The sequence below is a fragment of the Rhinatrema bivittatum genome, chromosome 2 (genome assembly GCF_901001135.1).
Source record: "Rhinatrema bivittatum chromosome 2, aRhiBiv1.1, whole genome shotgun sequence".
Taxonomy (NCBI): domain Eukaryota; kingdom Metazoa; phylum Chordata; class Amphibia; order Gymnophiona; family Rhinatrematidae; genus Rhinatrema; species Rhinatrema bivittatum.
The window spans coordinates 194,512,948-194,538,624 of record NC_042616.1 but is presented as its reverse complement, the minus strand read 5'-3'; the positions used below and the strand labels follow the sequence as shown (position 1 = coordinate 194,538,624).

At 40.5% G+C, this 25,677-nt stretch overlaps 1 protein-coding gene across 1 annotated transcript in view; it reads left to right on the top strand.

Moving 5' to 3' along the window:
- The window catches only part of LOC115084307 (diacylglycerol kinase beta-like), a 450,875-nt gene extending 425,503 nt beyond the window's left edge, over window positions 1-25,372 (top strand). The window contains exons 8-10 of the mRNA XM_029589000.1: window positions 12,626-12,711; window positions 17,750-17,839; window positions 24,871-25,372. Of these exons, the coding sequence (XP_029444860.1) occupies window positions 12,626-12,711; window positions 17,750-17,839; window positions 24,871-25,133 (439 nt within the window). The 3' untranslated portion in view covers window positions 25,134-25,372. The remainder of the gene's footprint in view (window positions 1-12,625; window positions 12,712-17,749; window positions 17,840-24,870) is intronic.
- Window positions 25,373-25,677: the final 305 nt, after the last annotated feature.

Sequence of the window (25,677 nt, the reverse complement as noted above, 5' to 3'; positions counted from 1 at the left end):
GATAGATAAATAAATAAATAGATAAATAAATATATATAAATATACACACACAGGTCTGAAGTCTTATTTGCATATCAAACCACTACAGGTCTTCTCCAGGGATTTCCTCTGACTTCTCCCTGTTCAAGGATTGTAAGCCAGCTTTCCCATCTTCCAGCTTCTGAATGGTTTGATTAGTCTTTTTCCCTCTATTGAAGCAGCTCTGAGGTCTGATTTGCATATCAAGACCACTGCAGGCCTCCTCCAGAGACTTCCTCTGGCTTCTCCCTGCCTTAGGCTTTGCACCTATTTTGTTGGTGCCCTTTGCCTTTTATTTGGAGCTTTGGGGTATTCTTGCTACTATGGGTGGTTGCTTTCCACCTCTTATGGTGTTTTGGGGTCTTAATGCCACCGTGTATGCTTCTTTGACCCTCTCTCATTGCCTTGAGGTTTTACCTGCCACCTTTGCTGCTTCCTACCCCCTTCATGGTGCTTTGTGCTGTTCATGGCTCTCTTGATCTGCTTTGCCTCTTTTGTGCAGCCTCGGGGTGTTCATACTTCTGTTGTTGGTGCCCTTTGCCCCTCTTTTGGAACCTTGGGGACCTCTGCTGTGCAACACTTATAGGCTTCCTTAGTAGTGCTGAGTTAAACAAAAGAAACTTTCCTTTGAACTCCAAGCACAGATCCCAAAGTTTGGACAGTCTCCAGGGACTAAAAGTTTACTTTGTCAGCCTAAAAAAAATTGAAAGGCTTTCAATTCATATGTTGTAGGACCAATTGGCTCACCCTTGGACTTTTGTTTGGGTCCTGGTTGTTAAAGGATTCTACAGATTTTGAGAAGGTCTCATATTAGCAGTTGTAAGCTTTCACAGCATAAAACATTGTGAATGGAGACTGTGTGTACATATTTCACTGACAGAGAAGATTGCAAACAGTTCTAACATAAAAGATACACATGTAAAGCAATTATTTAACAACACGTGGCCAAATATGTATATACTAGCCGTTAAGCCCATAACAACGGGCTACATTAACATTTTTTTTTCAGTCCAATTCCTTACCCCTCATTCTTCCCTCCCTCCCCTCATTCTCCCCTTCCCCCCTCATTCTCCCTCACCCTCTAGTCTCCCTCCCACCTCCCCCCTGCCCTCCCCCTCCCCTCCATCTCCCCTCACTTTCACCTCCCCCTCTCACTCCCCTCACTCCCCCCTCCCCTCAGTCACTCTCTCCTCCCTTCCGTCAGTCACTCTCTACCCTCAGTCATTCCCCCTCTCTCAGCTCATTCACAACCCCTTCGGATGGCGCAGACGGAAGATATCCGGGTGAGATCCCTCCCTCCCTTGCGTGCGCCGCCGCTACTGCTCCTCGCTGCCGCCGCCACCGCTACTGCTCCTCGCTGTCGCCGTCGCCGCTGATACTGCTCGTCACTGTCACCGCCGCCGCCGCTATTGCTCGTCGCCGCCGCCGCTACTGTTCCTGCTCCTCGCCGCGCCATTTTTGTTAAAGGCAAGCTCTGACCGACGTGCTGCCCGCGCATGCGTGGTAGAGCTGCTCTCTACTGCGCATTTGCGGCATGTCGGTCAAGCCTCATTTATCTAATAGATTTTAAAATATTTCTATTCCACCTACCCAGTTTTTATCAGAATGCATGAATATCAGCCACTTGGAACTTATTGAATCTTAATTCCTGATTCCATAAACTTTATAATGGTCAGGCAAGGCATCTGTTTTTCCAGTAATCTTAAATTTCCAGGTGGGTCAGATCCTTACCTCAGGAGTCTTCATCTCACTTCTGGGTCCTTCACTGCCCTCTGACTAAAGCTAACATAAAAGCTCTCTTTCTTTTTGCTGACTCTTTTTGGCTGTATCTACAAGACAGAGAAAGTAACCTAATGGCTGGTCTCTGTCTGTCAATCCAGTGATTGCTTCAATTTGTACAACTTTCTCCCTGTCACTCACAGATGGTAGTTAGTCACTTCAGTTGCTCCATTCTTTCAGTGCCAGACAATTAGCAGTATTTTTCAGGGAGATATACATAATTAACATATTCGAACATGTGAGCTAATCACTAGTATTTCCTTGGTCTATTCTAAGAGCTCTAATACAGCACTTACTATATGCAGTATCTCCCTCCTGTCACCATGGGGCAACAGCCACAGCAGCAAAGGTATTCCAGTCTAGGCTGCCCTCTGGAGGTGTTAAAATTATAACACTTTATAGCCCTGAAAACAAACACGGATGTTATTATCCAACCTATAATGTACTTGTATTTAAGCAATATAATCTTAGTTAATTTTGCATTGAATGGTTGAAGGGATCATAATGCCAGAAAGTTAGTCACAAGAATGATTTTAGTCCAAATACAAGGTATCATCTACAATTTGTTTCTTGATCTTTATTTCATAATTATTTTAAAGTAAATAATCAAACTCTGAGGATTAAGTGCTACATAGCAGGTGATGTCATAGTTTGGTTTATGCTGTTTTCCCACTAGTTTTCACATTAAACTAGGAAGTCAATTGTCAGACACATTTAAACTAACTCACATGTAATCCAGCTAAATGTTGACTTTTGAATATTTCCCCCATTTGTCTGGCAAAACTTTACCCAGATATCTCATTATCCACCCAAATTTTAGTCAGATAACTCAGGGACATTTGTGAGAAAAGTTAAGTTAGTTGGCTAAGTTATCTGGCTAACTCTGGTTGTGCTGTAGAACTGTCCTTAAATTAGCAGTATAAACTTATCTTCCTTATCTGTATGACAGCTATCTATATTCAGCAGTGTGGTTGCACTGCTGAATATAGTTAGCCGGATAAGATTATATGGACTTCTAGGATGTCATCTGCATGTAAAAGTTTGATCCATTTTTTTAAATCTGAAATTTCATTAAATTTATTATTATTATTGAAGTTGAAATGAGATTTTTGACCTTTTTCCAATAAATATTTTTTCCCACGGGGACACAAAAGTACCCAATATTTGTATTGTGATTAAATAGAAAAGAGAAAAATTAATAAGTACTGCCCACCACACTTGACCATTGTAAGCTACAATAACAAGGTACTTTTTGACCAGGGCATTTAAATATATCTAGTTTAACTTTATGAAAATATAACATATGTTTGTAAGTGTATTCATAAATATTCAACATATTCTAGCTAGTGTAGATTTTGGTAAACTTCTGTAAATCTGTATGGAACAGCAAAAGTTTTAGAAATTGTATCCAAGTTTTCTTTGTTGTCTTGCAAATAAGTCATAGATATGCCAAACTACCACAGTTCTTAATAAATACTTTTCATACAAAACAAGCTCTAACATATGTTGTTATCTGAGGAACAAGAAGACAAGTATGGCATTATCCTGCCAAGTGATGGTGAGGTATTAAGCACATTCATATAAAAGGTTGCAAAAAAAACCAAAAAAACAGATTTAAAGTAATAAGTTGATTATTTTCTTTGAGGCTATAACATTATGTAGTAAACAATTTCATGGCCCATATTTTTTTTTTTTGCATCTAAAAAAACATCATCAGGGTAAATTGGATGACATCCCAACAGTTGATTCATATTACTTTTAAAAGCACAAAGCAAAAAGTCCTAGAGCTTTCATAAGAACATAAGATATGCCATACTGGGTCAGACCAAGGGTCCATCAAACCCAGTATCCTGTTTCCAACAGTGGCCAGTCCAAGTCACAAGTACCTGGCAAGTACCCAAACATTAAACAGATCAAAAGCTGCTATTGCTTATTAATTACCTTCATAGCAGTTTATGGATTTATCCTCTAGGAACTTATCAGAATCTTTTTTAAACCCAGTTACACTCACTGCTGTAACCACATCCTCTGACAATGATTTCCAGAGCTTAACTATGCGCTGAGTGAAAAATAATTTTATTGAATTTGTTTTAAATGAGCTACGTGCTAACTTCATGGAGCGCCCCCTGGTCCTTTTATTATCTGAAAGAGTAAATAACCAATTTACATTAACTTGTTCAAGTCCTTTCATGATTTTGTAGACCTCTATCATATCCCCCCTCGGTTGTCTCTTCTCCAAACTGAACAGCCCTAACTTCTTTAGTCTTTCCTCACAGGGCAGCCATTCCATGCCTTTTATCATTTGGTCACCCTTCCTTGTTCTAGAACCTCCTTTCCCTTGAAACAGTATGCTTCTTATACATTAATAATACCTTTCAGATACTTGCAGGTCTATATTATATCTTTCATCTCTTGATATTAGTCTGGGACATTCATGTTTACATTTCTAAATCTCATTTTATAGAGCTTGTGATGCAGACCCCAAACTATTTTAGCAGCACTGCTCTTCACCACCTCCATTGTGTCTCTATCCTTCAGGAGATAAGGCCTCAAGACATCCTAGTTTATTGTCAAAACTAGTGGGGGGAAGCATAAAACATATTGATATCTGCTATGTGGCATCCAATCCTAAGAGAGATTAAATAATTAAGAAATAAAATTCAAAAAACAAGTGATAGGAGATATGTTTTTATTGGACTAAATTAATACATTTGTGACTAACTTTCCAGCATTATGAGCCCTTCAACAGGTCAGTACAAATGAGTTGAGGATGATGTTGCCTGATTGTAAGTATATAATAGGCTGGATACCAGTATCCGTGTTTGTTTTCAGGGCTATTAAGGGTTGTAAATACAACACCTCTGGAGAGCAGCCTAGACTGGGATACTTGTGCTGCTGTGCTTGTCGTACCAAGACTTGTAGGATGAGAGGGAGATAGCTGCACAAAGTGAGGTTTTAATAAACCTCACTACACAGTAAAGACTCAGATTTCAAAGTGGGAAGAGAAGAACTGAACTGGGAGTTTTGTGATCTGACCAAGATGACAATTAAATTAAATAAAGTTCTGAGCTGTGATTTGGACTGGAAAATTTGCTACTTTTCTCTTTGTGGATTAGAATAAACGTTTATCTTTTTGGAGCACAAGTAAAGTGTGGACTTTGGGTTTTGTGGACAGCGTTAGAAGTGTCTTTAACTAGTTTGGCCCTATAGGTCATCCTGTCCCCAGCCTGTGCCCAGAGACATAATATACCCCACCCTGGGGTAGCAGGCCAAATGCTCCAGCGTCTTGGAAGGTGGCTCCTTGGTACAGGGGTTACAGATGTAACAGCTGTAGGACTTCTGTGTGCTGCAAGATTGGAGGACTTGCCTGTAAGGGGCCTGTATGTGAATAAAGATCTCAGAGCTGGTACACCATTAATTGCTGGGTCTGCCAATGTTTCAGTGCCAGCCCCAGATCACCATTGACTGAATCATGGGTGGAGAATTCAGAGCTCAAAAATATAGATGTTTGGAGGATAGTATCTAGAGTGGAAAGAATGTTAACTTGATGTATCTCGCAAATGAGTACATTGAGGATACCAAGTTGAGATTTCAGTGTTATGATTTTCTTTTAGGGTTAATTGAAAGTGATTTATCTGAAACTGAAAGCCCAGATGGTGACTGAACAAGCTTTAAGATCTGCTTATATTAAGGATAGTCTGGTTATTTATAATTGAATAGAGAATCTAAAAAAAAAATTCAGAGGGGTGAAAACTTGCGTTTTATAAATTTCCCCATGGTCAGATTGCTATCTCCCCAAGAGATGTTTAAAAAGTATCTGTGAAATATTTTGGGCTTTCCAGAAGAAAAGATAATTTTGTTATCTAATATATTTTATTTTCCTAAAAATAAGAGAAATGTCAGTGTTGAAGGGGGGGGGGGGGGCGGGGTTGGTTCATTAATCTACCAATGATATCTTATACTTTTCATGAGTCCTCTGGGCAATATTCTTTTAAGAGCTGCTCACCTGGTATCCTTTTTCTTAGAGCATGATAAGGACATAAATGTTTTACAACTATTTTTTAACAAGGGTATTTTGTTTTGTGGTCAGAAAATACATGTATTTCCAGATAAGAAATTGCCATGGTGAGTCAGACAAAAGGTCCATCAAGCCCAGCATCCTGTTTCCAACAGAGGCCAAACCAGGCCACAAGAACCTGGCAATTACCCAAACACTAAGAAGATCCCATGCTACTGATGCAATTTATAGCAGTGGCTATTCCCTAAGGGGTAGATTTTACAAATCTACGCACGCGCGTACTTTTGTTCGCGCACCAGGCGCAAACAAAAGTATGCGGGATTTTATAAGATGCACGCATATCCGCGTATATCTTATAAAATCCAGGGTCGGCGCGTGCAAGGTGCACATTTGTGCACCTTGCACGTGCCGAGCCCTGCACACGCTGCCTGTTCCCTCCGAGGCCACTCCGAAATCGGAACGGCCTTGGAGGAAACTTTCCATTCACCTGCTCCCGCATCTTCCCCTACCTAACCCACCCCCCCCGGCCCTATCTAAACCCCCTCCCTACCTTTATCTTAAAAGTTACTACTGCCTCCGGGCAGTAGCAACTTACGCGCCGGCGCAGCAGGCCCCACCACAGGCCGCCGTGTCAGGGCACTCGGCCATGCCCCCGAAACGCCCCTGAGCCGGAAACACACCCCGAAAACACCACGTCACTCCCGCCACGCCCCCGCCACACACCCCCAGGCAAGCCCCGGGACTCGGCGCGCGCAGGGGGGTTTTAAAAGGGTTACACGCGTACCTTATGCGCTTAACCCCTTTAAAATCTGGCCCTAAGTAAACTTGATTAATAGCAGTTAATGGACTTCTCCATGAACTTATCCAAACCTTTTTTAAATCCAGCTACACTAACTGAACCAACCACATCCTCTGGCAACAAATTCCAGAGCTTAATTGTGCATTGAATGAAAAAGAATTTTCTCCGATTAGTTTTAAATGTGCCCCATGCTAACTTCATGGAATGCCCCCGAGTAGTCCTATTATCCGAAAGAGTAAATAACCGATTCACATCCACCCGTTCAAGACCTTTCATGATCTTAAAGACCTCTATCATATCCCCCCTCAGCCATCTCCTCTCCAAGTTGAACAGCCCTAACCTCTTCAGCCTTTCCTCATAGGGGAGCTGTTCCATCCCCTTTATATGTCATATGCAACTCAATCTCAAAGGAGACAATTTATTTTGATGAGACAGAGAGTGTTATCTATTTGTGCAACTTTCTTTCTCAAATTTCTGTGTAAATGTCTTGTTTCCTTTCAAAAGAATACATTTGTATTCTCTGACCCTGTGCATTTGGAAACATTTTTGAGAGATAAAACAGGCGAGTAGTTCTGATAAATCAGATTACAAGGCATTGGGATACTGATGGTAGATATATAAAGTAGAATTAACCTCTATTACTGTGTTTGTTTTGAATATTATTGCTTTTACTTGAATGCCCCCCATATTAATGTGGACTAGTTTATGAAAATGCGTGTTGTTATTGTATTATTTCTTGCTGATGTATCTAAGCATTAACATGATTTCTTTATTGCTATCTTCATGTAATAAGATTTACATTTAATAGAATAGTCGCTTGGTGCTAACACTTCTCTTAGCAATGTCGAACTTGTGGAAATAGCCTTGATTATTGCCCTCCGTATAGCTAATTGGCTTTAGTTTACACATCAATGAGCAATATAGTATGAACTATCCTTTAACTCTTGGGAGGGAGGGGAGTATGTTTGTTTCTACTCTTCCTGATCTTTAAGTTTTGCACTGTGTTTTAAATAGGTTTTTCACTTGCACACAGCACCTTTGTGTACAATTATTTGCTGAAGCTGCCTACTTGGACTGCTGCAGAGGCCTGCAGGAGACAGGGACACCTGTCAGCACCTGCTAATTTATCACCACCCCCCCCCCCCCCACACACACACACACACACTTTACTAGCTACATTTTTAACAAGAATCAAAGTGCGTTTTTTTTTATTCCGCAGACACTGTGAAGACTCTCTTTTAGTATGAGAAAGATTGCTTAGAATACTTGTTAACCCTTGTAGAACATTTATGAATTTAATTTTGTTGATTCTATATAGTTACCTTTTTATTTGGGAAAAGATATGGACCTTCATGTGGTGGAATAGGCTGTTGGGATTCCCTGCGCTACCCAGACTGTGCAGTAGGGTCCCAGCCTGTCTAAGAATCTGATTACTTTAACAGACTTTCAGTGTTCTTTTATTAAGTACATTACATGTATTGCATTTGGGACTTGCCTTCTTTACCTTTCATCTTTTAAATCCAAGCTTACATTTTCTCTTTCTGTCCTTTTTTTTTCTACCTGTGGCAGATTTTAATTTCAGTGTCAGTTAGAGGCCAGGGGTGTATGTGCTACTTCTGTGGTACAAAACGCAGAAACAAACTTTGCAGTTCTTCATTCCTAGGGTTAGCAATCAGCCCATCAAAACGGATCAACTGTGTCAACATAGCATAGTAGACGTCAGTCTCAGTCACATTGTCTTGATCACATGCATATGTATCAAGTAGTTTTCACAGATTCTTGTGAGCGGTGAAGAGCATATATGATGCTGTTAGGAACAATTCATAAAGGGGATTCCATATTCTTATATCTGGCAAAGGTATTTTATTATTAAAGTATATATGTGTTGTAGTTTTTCAGGATTCTTTCAATTTCATCTGATTGACATGAAAAACAGATGCATTTCTTTGCTGTGTAGGAATTCCTCCTTGTATTTAAGATTTGTCTTCTCTTTTCATTGGTGTTTTGCAGGAATGGGCATGTACTTTGTGTAGCTTTGGTGGTACCATAGTAAATGTCAGGCAGGCTGTTGCATGGTACATGTTGGGGGACTTAGTAGGCCCCTGGGGAGGGCATGCACTAGGTACATCCATGCTGGTAGTAGACAGCCTTACCTTGAGCCATGGTAGAAATCCAATGGATGTTTTTGCAAGGTACATTTATGACTGTTAAAGGACATCCTAGCTTTAGCTCAACAGAAGTCTGAATGTTAATGCAGTGGACACAGTCATGCTGATAGTGGGCATCCTAATTTGGAAACAATGCAGAGCCTGAGGATTATGTGCTGGGTACATCTGTGCCAACAGAGGGCATTATCCCTTGGCTGGTATCTGATGGGCATGCTGTGGGGGCAGCCATGACTGTTAGAGAACATCTCAGTTTGGGAGCTTGATGAAAACCTAAGGGGCATGTACTGGGCACAGTCATTATGATAGAGAGCATCCTAGTTTAGAGACATAGTGGCAGGCTGTTGACTACACAAATTGTCTTAGCTATCAATATTGCGAGTATAGCAGAATCCAATGTGGATAATTTAAATCATTGATTTAAACTAAGTCTCCCCACTGATATTGGGTCACATATTTCTTAAACAGTGGTGCAAATCAGATGAAAATTTACTTGTTAGATCCCGTATACTCAAAGATAGAGTCTTGAAGAAAGATGGATTGCAAACTGAATTCTCTAATTACTAACCAGATGATCCATATCATTTCCTTTCAATAAGCACATATCATTATCGTGTTGCATTCTTGCATCTAGACCAGTGATGGCTAACCTATGACACGCGTGTCAGAGGTGACATGCCGAGACTTTTTGCTGACACGCACAGCGTTTCGTGGACTATCGGGAATTTTTTTTTTAATCGGCTGCACCGAGCCTTTTTTTTTATCGGCTGCGCCGACCCTTTAAAACTAGTTTTTTAGTATCCCCCCCCAATGCCCCTGTGCGCAGTGACAGGCAGATAGGCAGGGCCGTGGTTAGGCTCACGTCACCACGGCCTGAAGAAAAAGATCGCGTTTAGATGCGCCGATGCTCCTCCTCCTTCCTGCCTGTGCGCCCCGGAAGTAACGTTGCTGGAGCCACGTGGGCAGGAAGGAGGAGACGCATCGGCATGTGTAGAAGAGGAGCCGCGCTTGCGTTTACGGGCAGCCACGAATCCCAAGTCGCAGCGGCCCGAGAAGAGGAAGAGGCCCAGTAGCAGGGCCGCCGCAGAGCCCATCCTGCGGCGACCCGCGAAGAAGAGGCCCAGAGGTGAGAGAGAGGCTGAGGGTCTGTAGAGGGTGTGTGTGCGTGTATGAGATGAGTTGAGAGATTGTGTGTGAGAGTGAGAACCTGAATGTTTGCAGAGACAGCATATGAGAGCCTCTGTGTGTCAGAAAGACAGCATGTGACAGTGAGAGCCTGCGCTTGAGCAAGACAGCATGTGGGAGTGAGAGAGAGCCTGGTTGTGTGAGAGTCAAACAGCATGTGCAAGAGAGAGACTGTGTAGGAATGATTGTATGAGAGAGAGCATGTGACAGTGAGAGCCTGTGTGTGTGAGAGAGAGAGAAATGCATGTGAGAATTAGATCCTGACTGTGTGTTTGAGGGAAGAAGATGGAGAGAAAAGAAACAGAAAAAAAGACAATATAAAAGGAATTGGCAAAAAAAATAAGAAAGGGAAGGTGGGAAAAAAAAGCCTGTGACCAACCAATTAGAAAACGAAGATCAGACAGCAAAGGTAAAAAACAAAATTAATTACTTTTTAGTGATTGGCACATGTAATCTTTGGAATGTGCAAGAATAGCAGTTTTTCTATGCGGATCTCACAATGTACAAGATCAACATGGAGAAAGTGGAAGCCCACGGGGCCTGCACAGAGGAGGCAGCAGAATGGGCTTCAGTGTCAGTAGCAGCAATCGGCACCTCCCTAATAGCCATGCGGCAGCAGTGACAGTGGCAGCAGAGGAATGAGAGAGGTTCTGAGGTTGCTGCCAAAAGAGAGGGGGGGTCTGCCTTTAGGGTGTACATGTGTATGAATGGGAGTCTGCATGGGGGTGTATGCGTGTGAATGCATGGGTGCCTGCCTGGGTGTGTGTGTGTGAGAATGAATTGGTGCCTGCCTGGAGGGAGCGGGAGTGGTGTGAGAATGACTGGGAGCCTGCCTGGGGTTCAGTGTGTGTGTGTGTGTGAGAATGACTGGGAGCCTGCCTGGGTGTATGTGTTTGTGTGTATGTGAGGGAGCCAGTGAGTGTGAGAGCATGAGTGTGTATGAGAAAATCCAGGGGAGTAAGAGTTCGTGTGTGGCGGGGGGGAGGGGGAGAGAGTGTTTTAATTGAAGATTTAGCCAATGAAATTCAGCAACAAAAAAGTCACTAAGCAGGTAAGGTAAATAATTATTTGTTTTTGCTTTATTAATAAATACAGAACATATATTAAAATTATAACTTTTTGTTATTAATATTAGAGCTACAAATATCACAAAATTATGGATTTTTCTAGAAGTGACACACCACCCGAGTTATGCTTGGTTTTTTTTTATGAATTTTGACACACTGAGCGCAAAAGGTTGGCCATCAATATCATAAAGGATAGAGACAGGATGGAAGCGGTCCAGAGAAGGGTGACCAAAATGTTGTGGGGTGTGTATTGGAAGACTTATGAAGAGAAGCTGAAGGATCTGAAGATGTATAACCTGGAGGAGAAGAGATACAAGGGAGATATGATGCAGAGTTTCAGATACCTGAAAGGTTTTAATGATGTATGCTCTCTGAACCTTTTCCACTGGAAAGCAAGCAATAGAACTAGGGGTCACAAAATGAAACTCCAGGGGGAATGACTCAGAACCAACGTCAGGAAATATTTCTTCATAGAGAGGGTGGTGGATGCCTAGAATACCTTTTCAAAAGATGTGGAGAAGATGAAAACAGTAAACAAATTCAGAAAGGCTTGGGATTAACTCTGTGGACCCCTAAAGGGCAGAGGTGGAAATGAAGAAAAGGGTACATGGGGGTAACCTGCATGGAGCGGCAGCTACTACCCCTAATAGAAGGTATGAGGATTATTTCCCTTAACTACGTAATTAACTTTCATGATTTTGACATAACTGCAACATTGCTCTCCACGTCAGCAGGGGGAAAAGTCAGGGCCCTGACTTTTACAGTCCTGGGTACTGATAATGCAGACATTAGGGGAAAAGTGCAGTATTGTTTCTACAGCCAAATCTAAAAGCATAGCACATTCAAGCAGCATTGACTGAATTATCAAGAAGGCTGCTCCCCTGTAAAAATGTTGATAACAGTAATTTTGATATGGGTTTCACAGTGCTTGCTTGTGATTGTTAATATTACTACTGTTAACATTTGGTCATGGTGTGGATCTCCAATAATATAGTGGACTAAGTATAGTGGTATCAAGGACTATTTATGATTTACTGGACAAAATGTAATTTTGAATAGTTTGTATGTTCTTGACTGCTTATTTCTTTTTCAAATAGAAATTACTTGAATTGTTTCTTTTTTGGTATTATAAATAATAAAAAAAATTAGATGTTTCATTTCCTCTTTCCAGATTAACCTACAGTGCCTTCTCCTTACTATATTTTATATATAATGCCACTCTTTCTCCCTTTCTTCCTAACCTGTGGCTTTCTGAATAGATTAGCCTAGTATAACTATATCCCGGTCTCTCTGACAGCCACTTCATCCAAGTGTCTCTTCTATAACTGCCTCTAGATCTGGGATTTTATTTCCATACTATGAACATGTGTACATGTGTTCCAGATGTTTGTCCTTTTTTCCCATTTCTATATAGGCATTAAATGTTTTACTTATTTGAGTACTTTTTTCGACCATCTCTAACAATCCTGTTTACATGCAAAATAATTAACTGTTTTAAATAAAATAATAAAACCTATAGCCTTCCAAAACATTCACGTCAGAGTTTTAAAGATTGATAAAGATAAATAAAAAATGCATTTTGTCACTTTTTCAGGTTGAATTTTTTCCGAGATGTTCCAGACTTCAGGGTTCTAGCATGTGGAGGAGATGGAACAGTGGGTTGGATTTTGGACTGTATAGGTAATGCTGCTTACATTAAATGGTTTTATTGCTACCCACATACTAGTTTAAAGGCAGAAGATATTATTTAAAAAATAAGGGCCTGATTAACAAAAGCATTTATATGCTTAAAACTGTGTTTTACTCGTGTACATGCACTTTACCCAAGTAAGTGGGCTTTTGAAAATTGGTACAATATATGCCTTTGAATTGTCCATAGGTTTTACCCGTATAATATGCTCTTTTGATAGTGCTCAAATTATTTAAATATCACAAATAAGCTTTGAAATGTATTTATTAAATGATGAATATTTCTTCCAATATTTATTGTGTTTGGGGAACAGAATGGTTTGATAAATTTGATACCGAACATTTCACCTTTAGCCCTATGATTCAAATCTGGTTCACGTCAAGAATTAAATAGTTCTTAAAATCTGTAAAGTCATTTCTTGGCCTGTTTGAAAAGAGTCAGTGATCTCTGTCTAATTTCTGGTAAACAGGTGCTTATATCACTAACAAACCCCCATAACAATTTGTCACTGATTGGGCACCATTGTTGGTTGTCTCAACAGAGTCCAGAAACAGAATAAACATGGAGACTGAATTATTTTCTCACCTTTAGACGTGGTATTTTCATAACAGGATTGAAATGCCTTTCATGAACACTAAGGGCCAGATTTTCAAAGGGGTATGTGCATAAGATACGCGTGTACCCCCCGAAAACCTGGCCCAAACTTCCCCTGTGCGCGCCGAGCCTATGTTGAGTAGGCTTGGCGGCACGTGCAAGCCCCGAGACATGCGTAAGTCCCAGGGCTTTCCTGGGGGGGGGGGGCGTGTCGGGGGGCATGGCGCGGTGGTGCGTCATCGGGGGTGTTCCGAGGGTGTGGCCGTGGCCTCCTGACCAGCCCCCGGACTGGACCCTGACACGCCGGCTGCCGGCCCAACGCGCACAAGTTACGCCTGCTTCGAGCAAAGCAACAAAGGTAGGGGGGTTTAGATAGGGCCTGGGGGGGGGGGGGGGGGGTTAGGGGGGGGAAGAGAGGGGAAGGTGGGGGGGGGCAGAAGGAAAGTTCCCTCTGAGGCCGCTTCGATTTCGGAGCGGCCTCGGAGGGAACGGAAGCAGACTGCACGGCTCGGCGCGTGCAGGCTGCCGATTTTGGGCAGCCTTGCGCACGCTGACCCCAGATTTTAATGGATACACGCGGCTACGCGCGTATCTATTGAAATCCCACGTACTCTTGTTCGCGTCTGGTGCATGAACAAAAGTATGCGGGTGCGCAAATTTATAAAATCTACCCCTAAATTCACTGAAAAACAATTAAAAAGTTGGTATTTCTTATATTAATTGGATATATATTAAGTTGGAAGACAAATTAACCTTAATATATATGTTTATTGGAAAAACAAACAAACCCCTGAGAACAATGTAGGTCTATAGCATGTAAAAGGAAGTAATTTGTGCAGACTAGATGAGCCTTTCAGTCCATATCTGGCATCTTATTCTATGGTTCTATGTTCAATAGAGATGTGAATCGGAACCGGAATTGGTTCTGATTCCGGTTCCGATTCACATTGTTAATTTTTTTTTGTGCGGCCCGATCACGGTTTTGTTTATTGGCTGCGCCCGAGCCGATAAACAAAAAATCCCACCTGACCCTTTAAACTGATCCTTTAGCTTCGCCCACCCTCTTAAACCACCCCAAAACGTTTTACAAGTACCTGGAGGTCCAGTGGGAGTCCCGGGAGCGATCTCCCGCTCTTGGGCTGTTGGCTGCCACTAATCAAAATGGCGCCGATGGCCCTTTGCCCTTACCATGTGACAGGGTATCCGTGCCATTGGCTGGCTCCCGTCACATGGTAGGAGCACTGGATGGCTCGCTCCATTTTTAAAAATGGCGCCGGCCATCCATTACTCCTACCATGTGACAGGGGCCGGCCAATGGCACGGATACCCTGTCACATGGTAAGGGCAAAGTGCCATCGGCGCCATTTTTATTAGTGGCAGCCGACGGCTCGAGAGCGGGAGATCGCTCCCGGGACTCCCACTGGACCACCAGGTACTTGTAAAAAGTTTTGGGGGGGTTTGGGAGGGTGGACGAAGCTAAGGGATCAGTTTTAAAGGGTCGGTGTGGGTTTAGGGATTGTTTTGGTGTGCCATTTTTCCCGCCCTCCCCCAAAACGATAAGAGAACCCCACAAACAATTCCGTGGGGTTTTCCTATCGGTTTCAGGGAGCCCCCGATTTCTGACTATTTTGAAAATATCGTACGATATTTTCAATAGTCAGAAGCACGATTCACATCCCTAATGTTCAATACTTCCATTACCTACTAGAGATGTGAATCGGAACCGGAATCTGATCGGTTCTGGTTCCGATTCAAAATCTTAAATTTTTTATCGTCCGGCTTGATTTTTTTTTTTGTTATCAGATGCGCCCGATCTGATAACAAAAAAACCCTCCCCCACCGTCCCGAACCCCCAAAAACCATTTTAAAATTACCTGGTGGTCCAGTGGGGACGCGGGGAGCGATCTCCCGCTCTCGGGCCAACGGCTGCGTTAATAAAAATGGCGCCGATGGCCCTTTGCCCTTACCATGTGACAGGGAATCCGTGCCATTGGCCGGCCTGTGCTCCTACCATGTGACAGGGGCCGGCCAATGGCACAGATACCCTGTCACATGGTAAGGGCAAAGGGCCATCGGCGCCATTTTTATTAGTGGCAGCCGATGACCCGAGAGTGGGAGATCGCTCCCCGCGCCCCCACTGGACCACCAGGTAATTTTAAAAGGTTTTTGGGGGGGGGGGGTCGGGAGGGTGGGGGAGGCTAAGGGGGTCAATTTAAAGGGTCGGATGTTTTTTTTTTTATCGGGCCATCGGCGCCATTTTTTTAGTGGCAGCCAAAATGGCGCCGATGGCCCGAGAGCGGGAGATCGCGCCGGGACCCCCCCACTGGACCACCAGGTAATTTTAAACATTTTGGGGGGGTTCGTTTTAAAGGGTCGGATTGGTTTAGGGGTTGTTTTGGTGTGCCGGTTTTCCCGCCCTCCCCCCTCCCCCAATTTCCGATTTTTCACGATTAATCTGGGGAATTTCTATTGTATTGCGACTCTAACGATTTTTGATGATTTAAAAAATATCTGACAATTTTTTTAAATCGTCAAAAAACGATTCACATCCCTATTACCTACAATTCAGAGGAATGTATTGGCCCAGTAGACAGTAATGTGCCCTGAAGGAGTAGACTTTGGTTCAGTTTGTGACTCAGTCTCCTTCTCCAGCTAGTATAAGGGTCAGTAGTGGCTGACCAGAGAATGTTTGAGAAGTGGCATGACCTTTCCCCACACGAAGTCACTGAAGTGCTTGCCTAATAAAAAAAAAAATGAATCAAATCATGTTTCTTTTGTAAATATTTCTTATCTATAACTTGTTCTTTATGAAAATTATTGGTAATATCCATGTACTTCATGAGCTTGTAAATGTTTCCTTTGCAAACAAAGCTTTTAAGACCAGAAATGCTCTTGAGTTCATGTGATAGGTTTAGAGCTTTTACAGTTACAGGACTACTTTTTTAGGAGTCTGTTAAAAAAAGTGTACTAATATGTGTTAATGGTAATGCATACGTTTGTATTAACATTAACACAAAAAAATCCCTGAATGCAGAAATTATTTTAAGCAGTTGTATGCAGAGCAACTCATTAATATTAAAATGACTTACTGCAAACTGCATGGCTTAACGCAACTTACATTAACCTGTTGGTTAATGCATAAAGTTAACCACATCACAAAAGTCAATGCACAATTAAGTTATGGTATTTGCTGCCAGAAATTGTGGTAAAGGTTAGTAGTATAACTGAGTTTAAAAAATGTTTGGCAAGTTTCTGGAGGACAGGCTCATAAATAATTATTAAACAGAGTAGTTTTTCTACCTCTAAACTCTAGGTGAGAACAATATGAAACAAACTTTCATATTGGGATATTCTGCATACTTCTAAGTGATTGAACTAGTCACCGTCAGAGGCAGGATAATGGAGCTTGATGGACCATTGGTCTGAGCTAGCATATCGTTTCTTATGTTTTTAGCTTTCTGTAAGGGAATTGGCATTCTAATGTGCTTGCCCCGATCCTGTCCCCCTTCCTCCTTGAGTAAGTAATAAGGTTTTGAAACCTAATGTTGCCCCTCCCCCCCACCATTAACTTTGAGCAAATGAAGGTGAGCGAGCATTCAGCCCATGCCTTTGGACCCTTTTGTACAAAAGGGGTAGGAAACACTGTGGATCTTTACTTCCCCCTACTGACTTGGGACCGACATTAGACAGAATAAAAGGGAAGTTAGGACATTGAGGCTCAGAGACCCTTCACTACTTGGGATGGGGTGTGGAGTTTGAGGCATGAAGATGCCTTTTCAATTCTTTGAGAGAAGGGGGCTCATCTGGCCATAGCGTCTCAAATCATTGATGGAGATCAAGCTTGTTTAGCATTGCCAATCTAACAAGGATAGGATTACTGCCACTGGTAATGTCTATGTATTACCAGCCACTGTAAAATAGCTTTTAATACGATTTTCACTAAAGGCGTTATGTCCTTCAATGGATAGCACAGTAAGCACACTGCAATAATGCACATTTTTAGTGCAGTTTTAATAAACTGGGTCCTTAATGAGGTATTCTAAGAGCTGCATTGTTTTTAGTGAAATCTGAATTATTTGTAGGCTGGGATACCTTTTATTGAATCATCATAAATATAATCCAAACATGGTAATGTATAAAGGCTTTTGAAAGTATATAGGTTCCATCTTCAGAACTAAATATTAAATTGTTGTGATATAGAATCTAAAAGTATTTATTAGATTATTTAATTTATTTAACCTATATCTTTTTTCTCCTGTAGGACCAATTAAACCTTTACATGTTGTGCATAAACCCCCTATTATGCAGAAGATACATTGCAACCAAAACAATTTCAACAATTATTATGAGTATTGAATGTTGGTTTGCATTTTATTGACGGATTCTTTATTCTTGTTGTTTTGAAGACATCTTTTTTTTCCCACTTATTCACAGACAAAGCAAATTTGCCACAGCATCCTGCAGTAGCTATCCTTCCTCTTGGAACTGGCAATGATTTGGCAAGATGCTTGAGATGGGGAGGAGGTAAAACAAGACTAAAATATATTTTGTATATTAAAAATACTATCACTATCATAATGTATACAGTTGTACCCAGGGATGGTAACTTTCAAACCACATGAGTGTGCACATTTACCTGCATATGTCAGTCTATGCCAGGTCCATGGTCATTTTATAACATCCACATGCTTACACGCGCATATTGTAAAATAGATTGGTCGCTCGCACATGTGTGCGCAAATCCTGCTTCTACTCTATAAATTGGGGGGATTTTAAAAGTGGCTTATGCCGATTTCATTCCCAGTTTATCAGTTTGGTCCTAGTTTATCTGGTTAAGAGATAAATCCTCCTACCTCCCCTGGTTTGATAACCTTCACTCTCCCCAGTTAGCACCAATACTTAAAACCCCACAGATTTCCAAATTTTCTTTACATTTTATCTTACACGGCATCCATAGCAGAAGTAAAGCTACGCAGCAGGGGACCTTGGCAAGTGCCGGCTCACATTGGTATTTATGCACACATCTTCGGTTCCGCCCCCACCTTGCCCGCGGAATGTCCCGCCCCACCCTCTCCCCACCCCTTTTTTCAAGCCCCAGGACATACGCGCATCCTGGGGCTTGCGCGTCGCCGGGCCTATGCAAAATAGGCTCGGCGCACGCAGGAGCGGGTTTTCGGGGTTACGTGCATAATATGCATGCGTAACCCTTTGAAAATCTGCCCCTTAGAACTCAGAAATACAGATAAGGTCTTTCTGAGCATGCATGGGTATTCCTGTGTAGCCAGCACCATATGAGTCTCCTCAGTCTTTTTTCCTTCTGCAAGTGCAAAAGGACGTGTTTATGTTCTCTCTATTCTAAGTCGCTCATTGTTTTCCCATTTGTGTTTCTTACTTTTGAATTTAATATTTATTCTTTTCTTTTTTGTTTGAGAATCTTTTTCAGATCAGCATGACTGATGTGTCCAATGTCTGTCTTTCCTATGTTTTTCTTAAGTGCATGTATTGTCTACAAATTTCACCAAGAGCAATTTAATTCAGATATTATACCTTACAGTTTTTAGCTTCTCCTTGGGTTTCCATCTAAGCACTTAAGGTGAAGCATTTCACGAACCAGAGGCTGTTGCCTATATTAAAAACTGTGCAGACTTCACTTAGTTGGAACTATAACACTGAAAAGTCTTGGTGCAGAAAGGATGATGCCATACTGAAATCTGGCACCCTGGCAGCTATGCATGTATGTGCTACTCTAACAGTCTTTTAACCGGTATAGAGATGATCTCCCTCAGCGCAGTTCCTATTCAGTGCTGGAAACGTGTTGGCACTATCCACAAGGAAAGCCATGGCACCATCTTCTGCATAGATATCTTTGCATAGAAACATTTTTCAGGCAGAAAAATAAAAACAAGATCAAAGCTCTCCAATCCTGACTTTGGTTCCTTAATCAGACAGTTCTTCCAGTCTTCTTCCTACAACTAATCAGCACTCCATGGTTTAGAAGATGTAGTTAGATTTTGCAAAACACTGCTTTACTGATATATCATCTCCTCATTCCTTGAAGCAGATGATTCCAATTCTAGAATCATTGACATCTAAGATAGAAAGCCAGGCTACTCTTTTACCTTTTCAAGCCAGAGAAAACGTACTATATCACAGCTTAAGTCTCTTAACTCACCCTTATCTAGGGAGAGCACGACATCAGAAAAACTAACTATAATAATATCTGATTCACATAAATGCTCTGAATCTTCTTATTTTTCACCACTGTACTACTTGTATGGTGAAGACTATACTGGTCTTCCATGGGATCTTTTTCCACAGTCTCCTAGCAGTTCATCTCCTCTTAAGGTGTACTGCTTTTGTCCTAAAGATGGCAAAATACATTATTTTCTATTTCAAGAGGTAGAAACTAGAGAGGACATTTTTGGTTAAGTTTATTGAACCTCTGAAGTAAGTGTGGCAGCAATCACACACAGATATGTATATGTATATATATATATATATATATAGATAGATAGATAGATAGATAGATAGATACACACACATATATATATACACACATATATATACACACACACACACATACAATAATAAATACTTGGTACTTTTCAAATTGATCAAAAGAGGGGTTCATCTCTATATTTTAGAGAGCATGTGCACCCATATGTAGTATTAGTAAATACAAGTGAGTATGGCTGGTTTGATGTGGATGTGCACTTTTCTTAATGAATATGGGGCAGATTTTAAAACCTGTGTGTGGGCACAGATTTGTTCTCCCCACCCGGCGCGAACAAATCTACACCCGATTTTATAACATGCACATGCAGCCGCACACATGTTATAAAATCCAGGGTCGATGCGCGAAAGGGGGTGCACAATTGTGCAACTTGTGCACGCCGAGCCTCGCGCCTGCCTCCGTTCCCTCCGAGGCTGCTCCGAAATGCCTGATTGGTGGGAGCGGAGCGGCCTCAGAGGGAACTTTCCTTCCACCTCCCCGCACCTTCCCCTCCCTTCCCCTACCTAACCCACCCCTCAGCCCTACCTAGAACCCCCCCCCCCCCTTAACTTTGTTGAAGAAGTTACGCCTGCCGGCCAACGGCCGGCCCACAATCCCGGGCACCGCGGCAAATGGCCGCTGTGCCTGGATGCTCAGGCCTCACCCCGCCCCACCCCAGACCGCCCACGCCCTGCCCCTTTTTGCAAGCCCCAGGACATATGTGTGCCCCAGAGTTTGCGTGCGCCGCCGAGCCTATACGCGCAGGGGTTTTTTTTAAGGGTTACGTGCATAACTCTTTTAAAATCTGCCCCTATGTTTGTATTTTAACTTGTAATATGAGTAACATGAGTTGTCAACTATTTCACAGTGAGTGTTACTTGTGGTAATGATATTGGTTTGAATTTACAAATACTACATAATAATGTTTTTGTAATATTTTTTGAAAACATTTTTGTTGTTGATACAATATAGAGATACTTGTCCTCCTGTTTGTTAGCTTAATACACACACATGTGTGTGTATATATATATATATATATATATATATATATATATACTGTAACAATAATTTCAGGCAAGAATGTGGCAGGTACGTTTGTCAACATTTACAATCTCAAAGATACTGCATATCAAATATAAAGTTCAGGCTTGTCCATGTTAGCAAAATGTCCAACTATCCCACCAATCAGGCATTGTAGAATCAGCTTTAAAAAAAGGCAAGAGCTCTAAAACTCATTCTACTAACTCCCCAGAGAAATATCCTGCCTCATTGGATAACAAAGCAAAAAACATTCTCTAGTCGACCATGCAAAATTCTTGAATAGTTGTGCATCATTTATACATGGTGAAGTGTATGCATTCTTGCTTACAGAAACCGTAGGATGTGATTCAAAAATATGAAACATTTCTAGCAATATTTCATGTCAGCTAATCATACAGCTGAAGAATGCAGGTAAGTACCTCATCAGATCAACCTATGAGGCTTATGACACTTCTTCCAGCCATTGAAACCAGAAGATTAGCTTGGCTTAGAGCTTCAGGGCTCCATGAATATATATTCATGAAAAAATGGCTGATGATCCATCAACAGGAGATAATCTTTTTGGAGATAAAATAAAAGAAACAGTAGATCTGATTAAGGATCATAGTATTACTCTCCTGACATTATCAGCAAACATGATAAAAGAACCTTATACATCTAAATTCTCCCAACAACAGTACTACAAAAGACAGTACTTCTATTCAAGGAGAAAATACCAACTTTAACATTTTCAATATCCACATTCTGCAGCCCAGGCAGTGTATTGGCAAAAGCACAAGCCAAGTCTTTGCAAATTTCTCAAGCCATATCAAACCAGAATGTTTTACTACATCAAACAAAATTCCCGATTAGCCTTAAATAGTCTTCCAGTGAGTGGAAGACTTCAGCACTTCACTCCAGCATGTTCTCTAAGAAGAAATCATTTAAATTTCAAGTCCCTCCCTCCATTTAACCCTCCATAGTTGAAGATCAAATCAAACTTCTGCAGCAAGGACTGTCATAAGAACAAAACCACCATATTGGGTCAGAACATGGGCCATAAAAACCAGTATCCTGTTTCCAACAGTGGCTAATTCAGGGCCCAATATCTGGCATGTAGATAGATTCCATGTAGTTTATTACTAGGCATAAATAATGGCTTTCTCCATGTCTGCCTGGTTATAACCATTTATGGACTTTTCCTCCAGGAACTTGTCCAAACCTTTTTTAAACCCTTGAATGCTAATTACATTTACCACTTCCACTGGCAATGAATTCCAGAGCTTTATTTGTGCATTGAGTGAAACAGAATATGTTCAGCAAATTGTTGTAAATGTGTTATATAGTAACTTCATCAAGTGTACTCTAGTCTTTTATTTTTTGAAAAAGTAAACAGTCGATTTGCATTTAATTGTTCTACGCCATTCATGATTTTATCAACGTCTATCATATTTCCCTTCAGCTGTCTCTTCTCCAAGCTGGAGTGCCCTAATCATTTTAGTCTTACTTCTTTATCACTTTTGTCACTATCCTCTGTACCTTTTCTAGTTCTGCTAGATTTTTGATTGGGAAAATCAAAAATTTTCATATTTTCCCAAATTTATTGATTTTTGAGATACAGTGACATGAATTGCACACAGTACTTGATGTGGTTGCACTGTGGAGCAGTGCAGAAGTATTATGATGTTCTTTATTTTATTCTCTATTTGCTTACTTTTTTGACTAAGTCAGTGAACTGAGAACTTCAACATTTTCCAAGATGATGCCTAGATCCCTTTCCTAGGCTGTGACTCCTAATATGGAGCCCAACATCGTGTAACTACATTTGGAAATATTTTTCACTGTGCGCCTCACTTAAAATGTCATCTGCCATTTGGATGCTTAGCCTTTCAAGGACCTACTGCAATTTGTCACAATCCACTTATAATTTTAGAACTTGGAATAATTTGGTGTCATCTGTAAATTTGATCACCTCACTCATTCCTTTTCCTGTTCAGATTTAACAGCTGTTTTTATGTTTGTGATTATAAAGCTTGTATATATATATATATATAATGCTGATGAGGAAATATATATGAAATATATGAACTACCCTGGGGCACTCCACTATTTACCTTCCTCCATTGTAAATGTCAAAGCACAGAATTCCTTTAGTCTTTCAGCTATGGCCTTGTTTTCCCTAAGTGCAACTTTTTTTCCTCTCATGCTTTCTGCTTTGAATATAGTTGAAAATGTTTTTATTAGTTTTTATCCTATGGCAAGCTTCTATTCACATTTTCTTTTTCCCTTCTTTTTCAATGTTTTGCATCTAATGTTCCAGTGCTTATGTATTTTCCTATTTTCTTCATTTGGATCATCATTCCTTATTTTGATAGAAGTTCTTTTGGCTATAATACTCTTAGGTGATCTGAAGTTTGTTTTGATTGTGTTATGATGAGTTCCCAAAATGTTTTATTGCGAAGTACAAAATTAAAACCTTTTTCATCAGTATATAAGACAGAATTCCCAAACTCATTCATGAAGATATACCCTGCAGGGTACTTTGCTTGTTACCAAGTTATTTAAACAAATGATTCTAATTAGCCAATTCTGCAAAGGAAGCTAGGGGTTCATTTACTATTTCTCACACACTGATTCTGAATTAATCATGTTCCTACTTTGTACATTATTGTGTCTCAAGAAACACCAAATTATTTAATTTATAACCTTTTTATTGCATAGGAAAATACTTAAATATGGGTATCATAGTAAGAACTTGTAAATTATACTTGAGATTCACACTTTTTCTCAGTACTGTAAACACAATCTCAGCTTGGGGAGTCCCCAGTTGTGTACTGATTACTGTTTTCCTTGTCCACAAAGAAAACAAAATGCTTACCTGTAGCAGGAGTTCTTCATAAACTGCAGGAAAAATTAGTCACACAGTCCGACTCTTCTCCCATGTAGAGTTGAAAGACTGAGGAGATTTGTGCAGTGGTGGCTGCCACACAGGAGCTCCTGCACATGCTCATAGCTCTGAGAGAGCTTTTCAATTTCAGCACTGTTAGATGACATTACTTAAAGGTGTGGCTGATATGTCCTGCAGTCAACAGGGAATACCTGTTACAACTTTGTTTTATTGTTTTCTGTTTAAAGAAGCAAAATTATATTCTGCAATCTTGGAATCACACTAGATATTACAAATTTTCATATTTTCCCAGTTGTATAGCTATCTATTTAGGGCCAGATATGTTGTGGATTCTCCCCACCATTTTCGATCTGGAGGAAAATGCATAGTACATGAGATCTATAGTGGTAGAGAAAATTGGTCTCATTCTTGGTATCATTGAGCTGATTGTACATGTTTAGGCAAATATGTTTGTGATTCATTGAAAAAGAGGTACTGAGCGAGTCTATGAAAAACAAATAGAGAAGTAGGTGAACCACACAAATAAAAATGAAAACAATAAAAGTGGTACACAAAAGATAAAGAGATATTAAAATATATACATAAATTAATATTAAAAATAAGTGACAAATTTACAAAATTAATATTAATAAAATCATATTTTCAAAAAATCAAACATAACATTAGCACAATGATGGATCCAATACACCCGACATGATCATGTTTCAATAAGATGTCTGCTTTAGGGGTGATTAAATAATTGATCATCCTTATTTCCTCCTAGCTAAGAGGAGAAGAGGTTGACCCTGGACCATAAACGAGCTTAAAAATCACAAACATAAAAACAGCTGTTAAAATTCCAATGCACCCTAGGAGGCACCAAAAATAGTTCATTCTGTGGTGCTGTGCTGCAGATATCTTGTCTAAACATTAGCCATATTGGGTATACTGGAGTCACCATTCTGCTAATGTTATGTTTTATTTTATTGTAAATATCCTTTTTTTGATATTAACTGAGAGATTCTAGACACATATATATTTGTAGGTATAAGTCTTTTTACAAAATAAACATATCTATCTCAGGTTTCATATGTTCATTGGATCTTAACAAACTCAGTATGAGCTTGCACATTCATTATTTTCATCTTTTTCCAGGGTATGAAGGTGAGAATTTGATGAAGATCCTTAAAGATATTGAGAATAGTACAGAGATTAAGTTGGACAGATGGAAGATTGACGTAATACCTAATGATAAAGATGAAAAAGGAGATCCAGTGCCTTATAGCATCATCAATAATTATTTTTCCATTGGAGTGGTAAGAATCCTGGAGAACATTTCTTTCTGCATTAAATGCTGCTCGACAAGTCTTAAAATGAAGTCAGAGACCATTTCTAGTTTAGTTTATTGTGAAATTTAATTAACAGGTAACTGATATAAATGTTATTAAAATATATTCAGACAATGCAAATGGGAATAAAGTAAATGATGTTTAGTAATATTTCTAAATGCTATTGATTAATAATGGAAAAGTTTATTTTGATTCAGTTTTAGCCTATTTAAAGCAAAGAGTTGAATAAAATTGAGACTAACTTAATGTCATCTTTATTAGAGTTAAGCCATTGGCTTGATTTAGAGAAGTCCAAGAGCGTGGGTATATAAAACTGATTGTGAAAAGAGTGGAGTAGCATTTCCTTTTTTTTTTTTTTTTTTGCTTTTTTTTTCTCACAGCGTTCTCCCCCCCCCCCCCTCCCCCATTTCTTTTGTTAACTTCCTCTCAGTCTTCTGCTCCCGCTGGAACCTGGTATAAGTACCCCATTAAACCAGCTAGTAGGTGTCACTGTTGAACAATGACTAAGGGGCTGATGTAATGAGACCTGCACTGCAATCTGCACTGTTTTTTTGCACATTTGTTTTTCAGTGCAGGCAGCAAAAATAGGCGGCTGTGCGAGATGTAATAACAG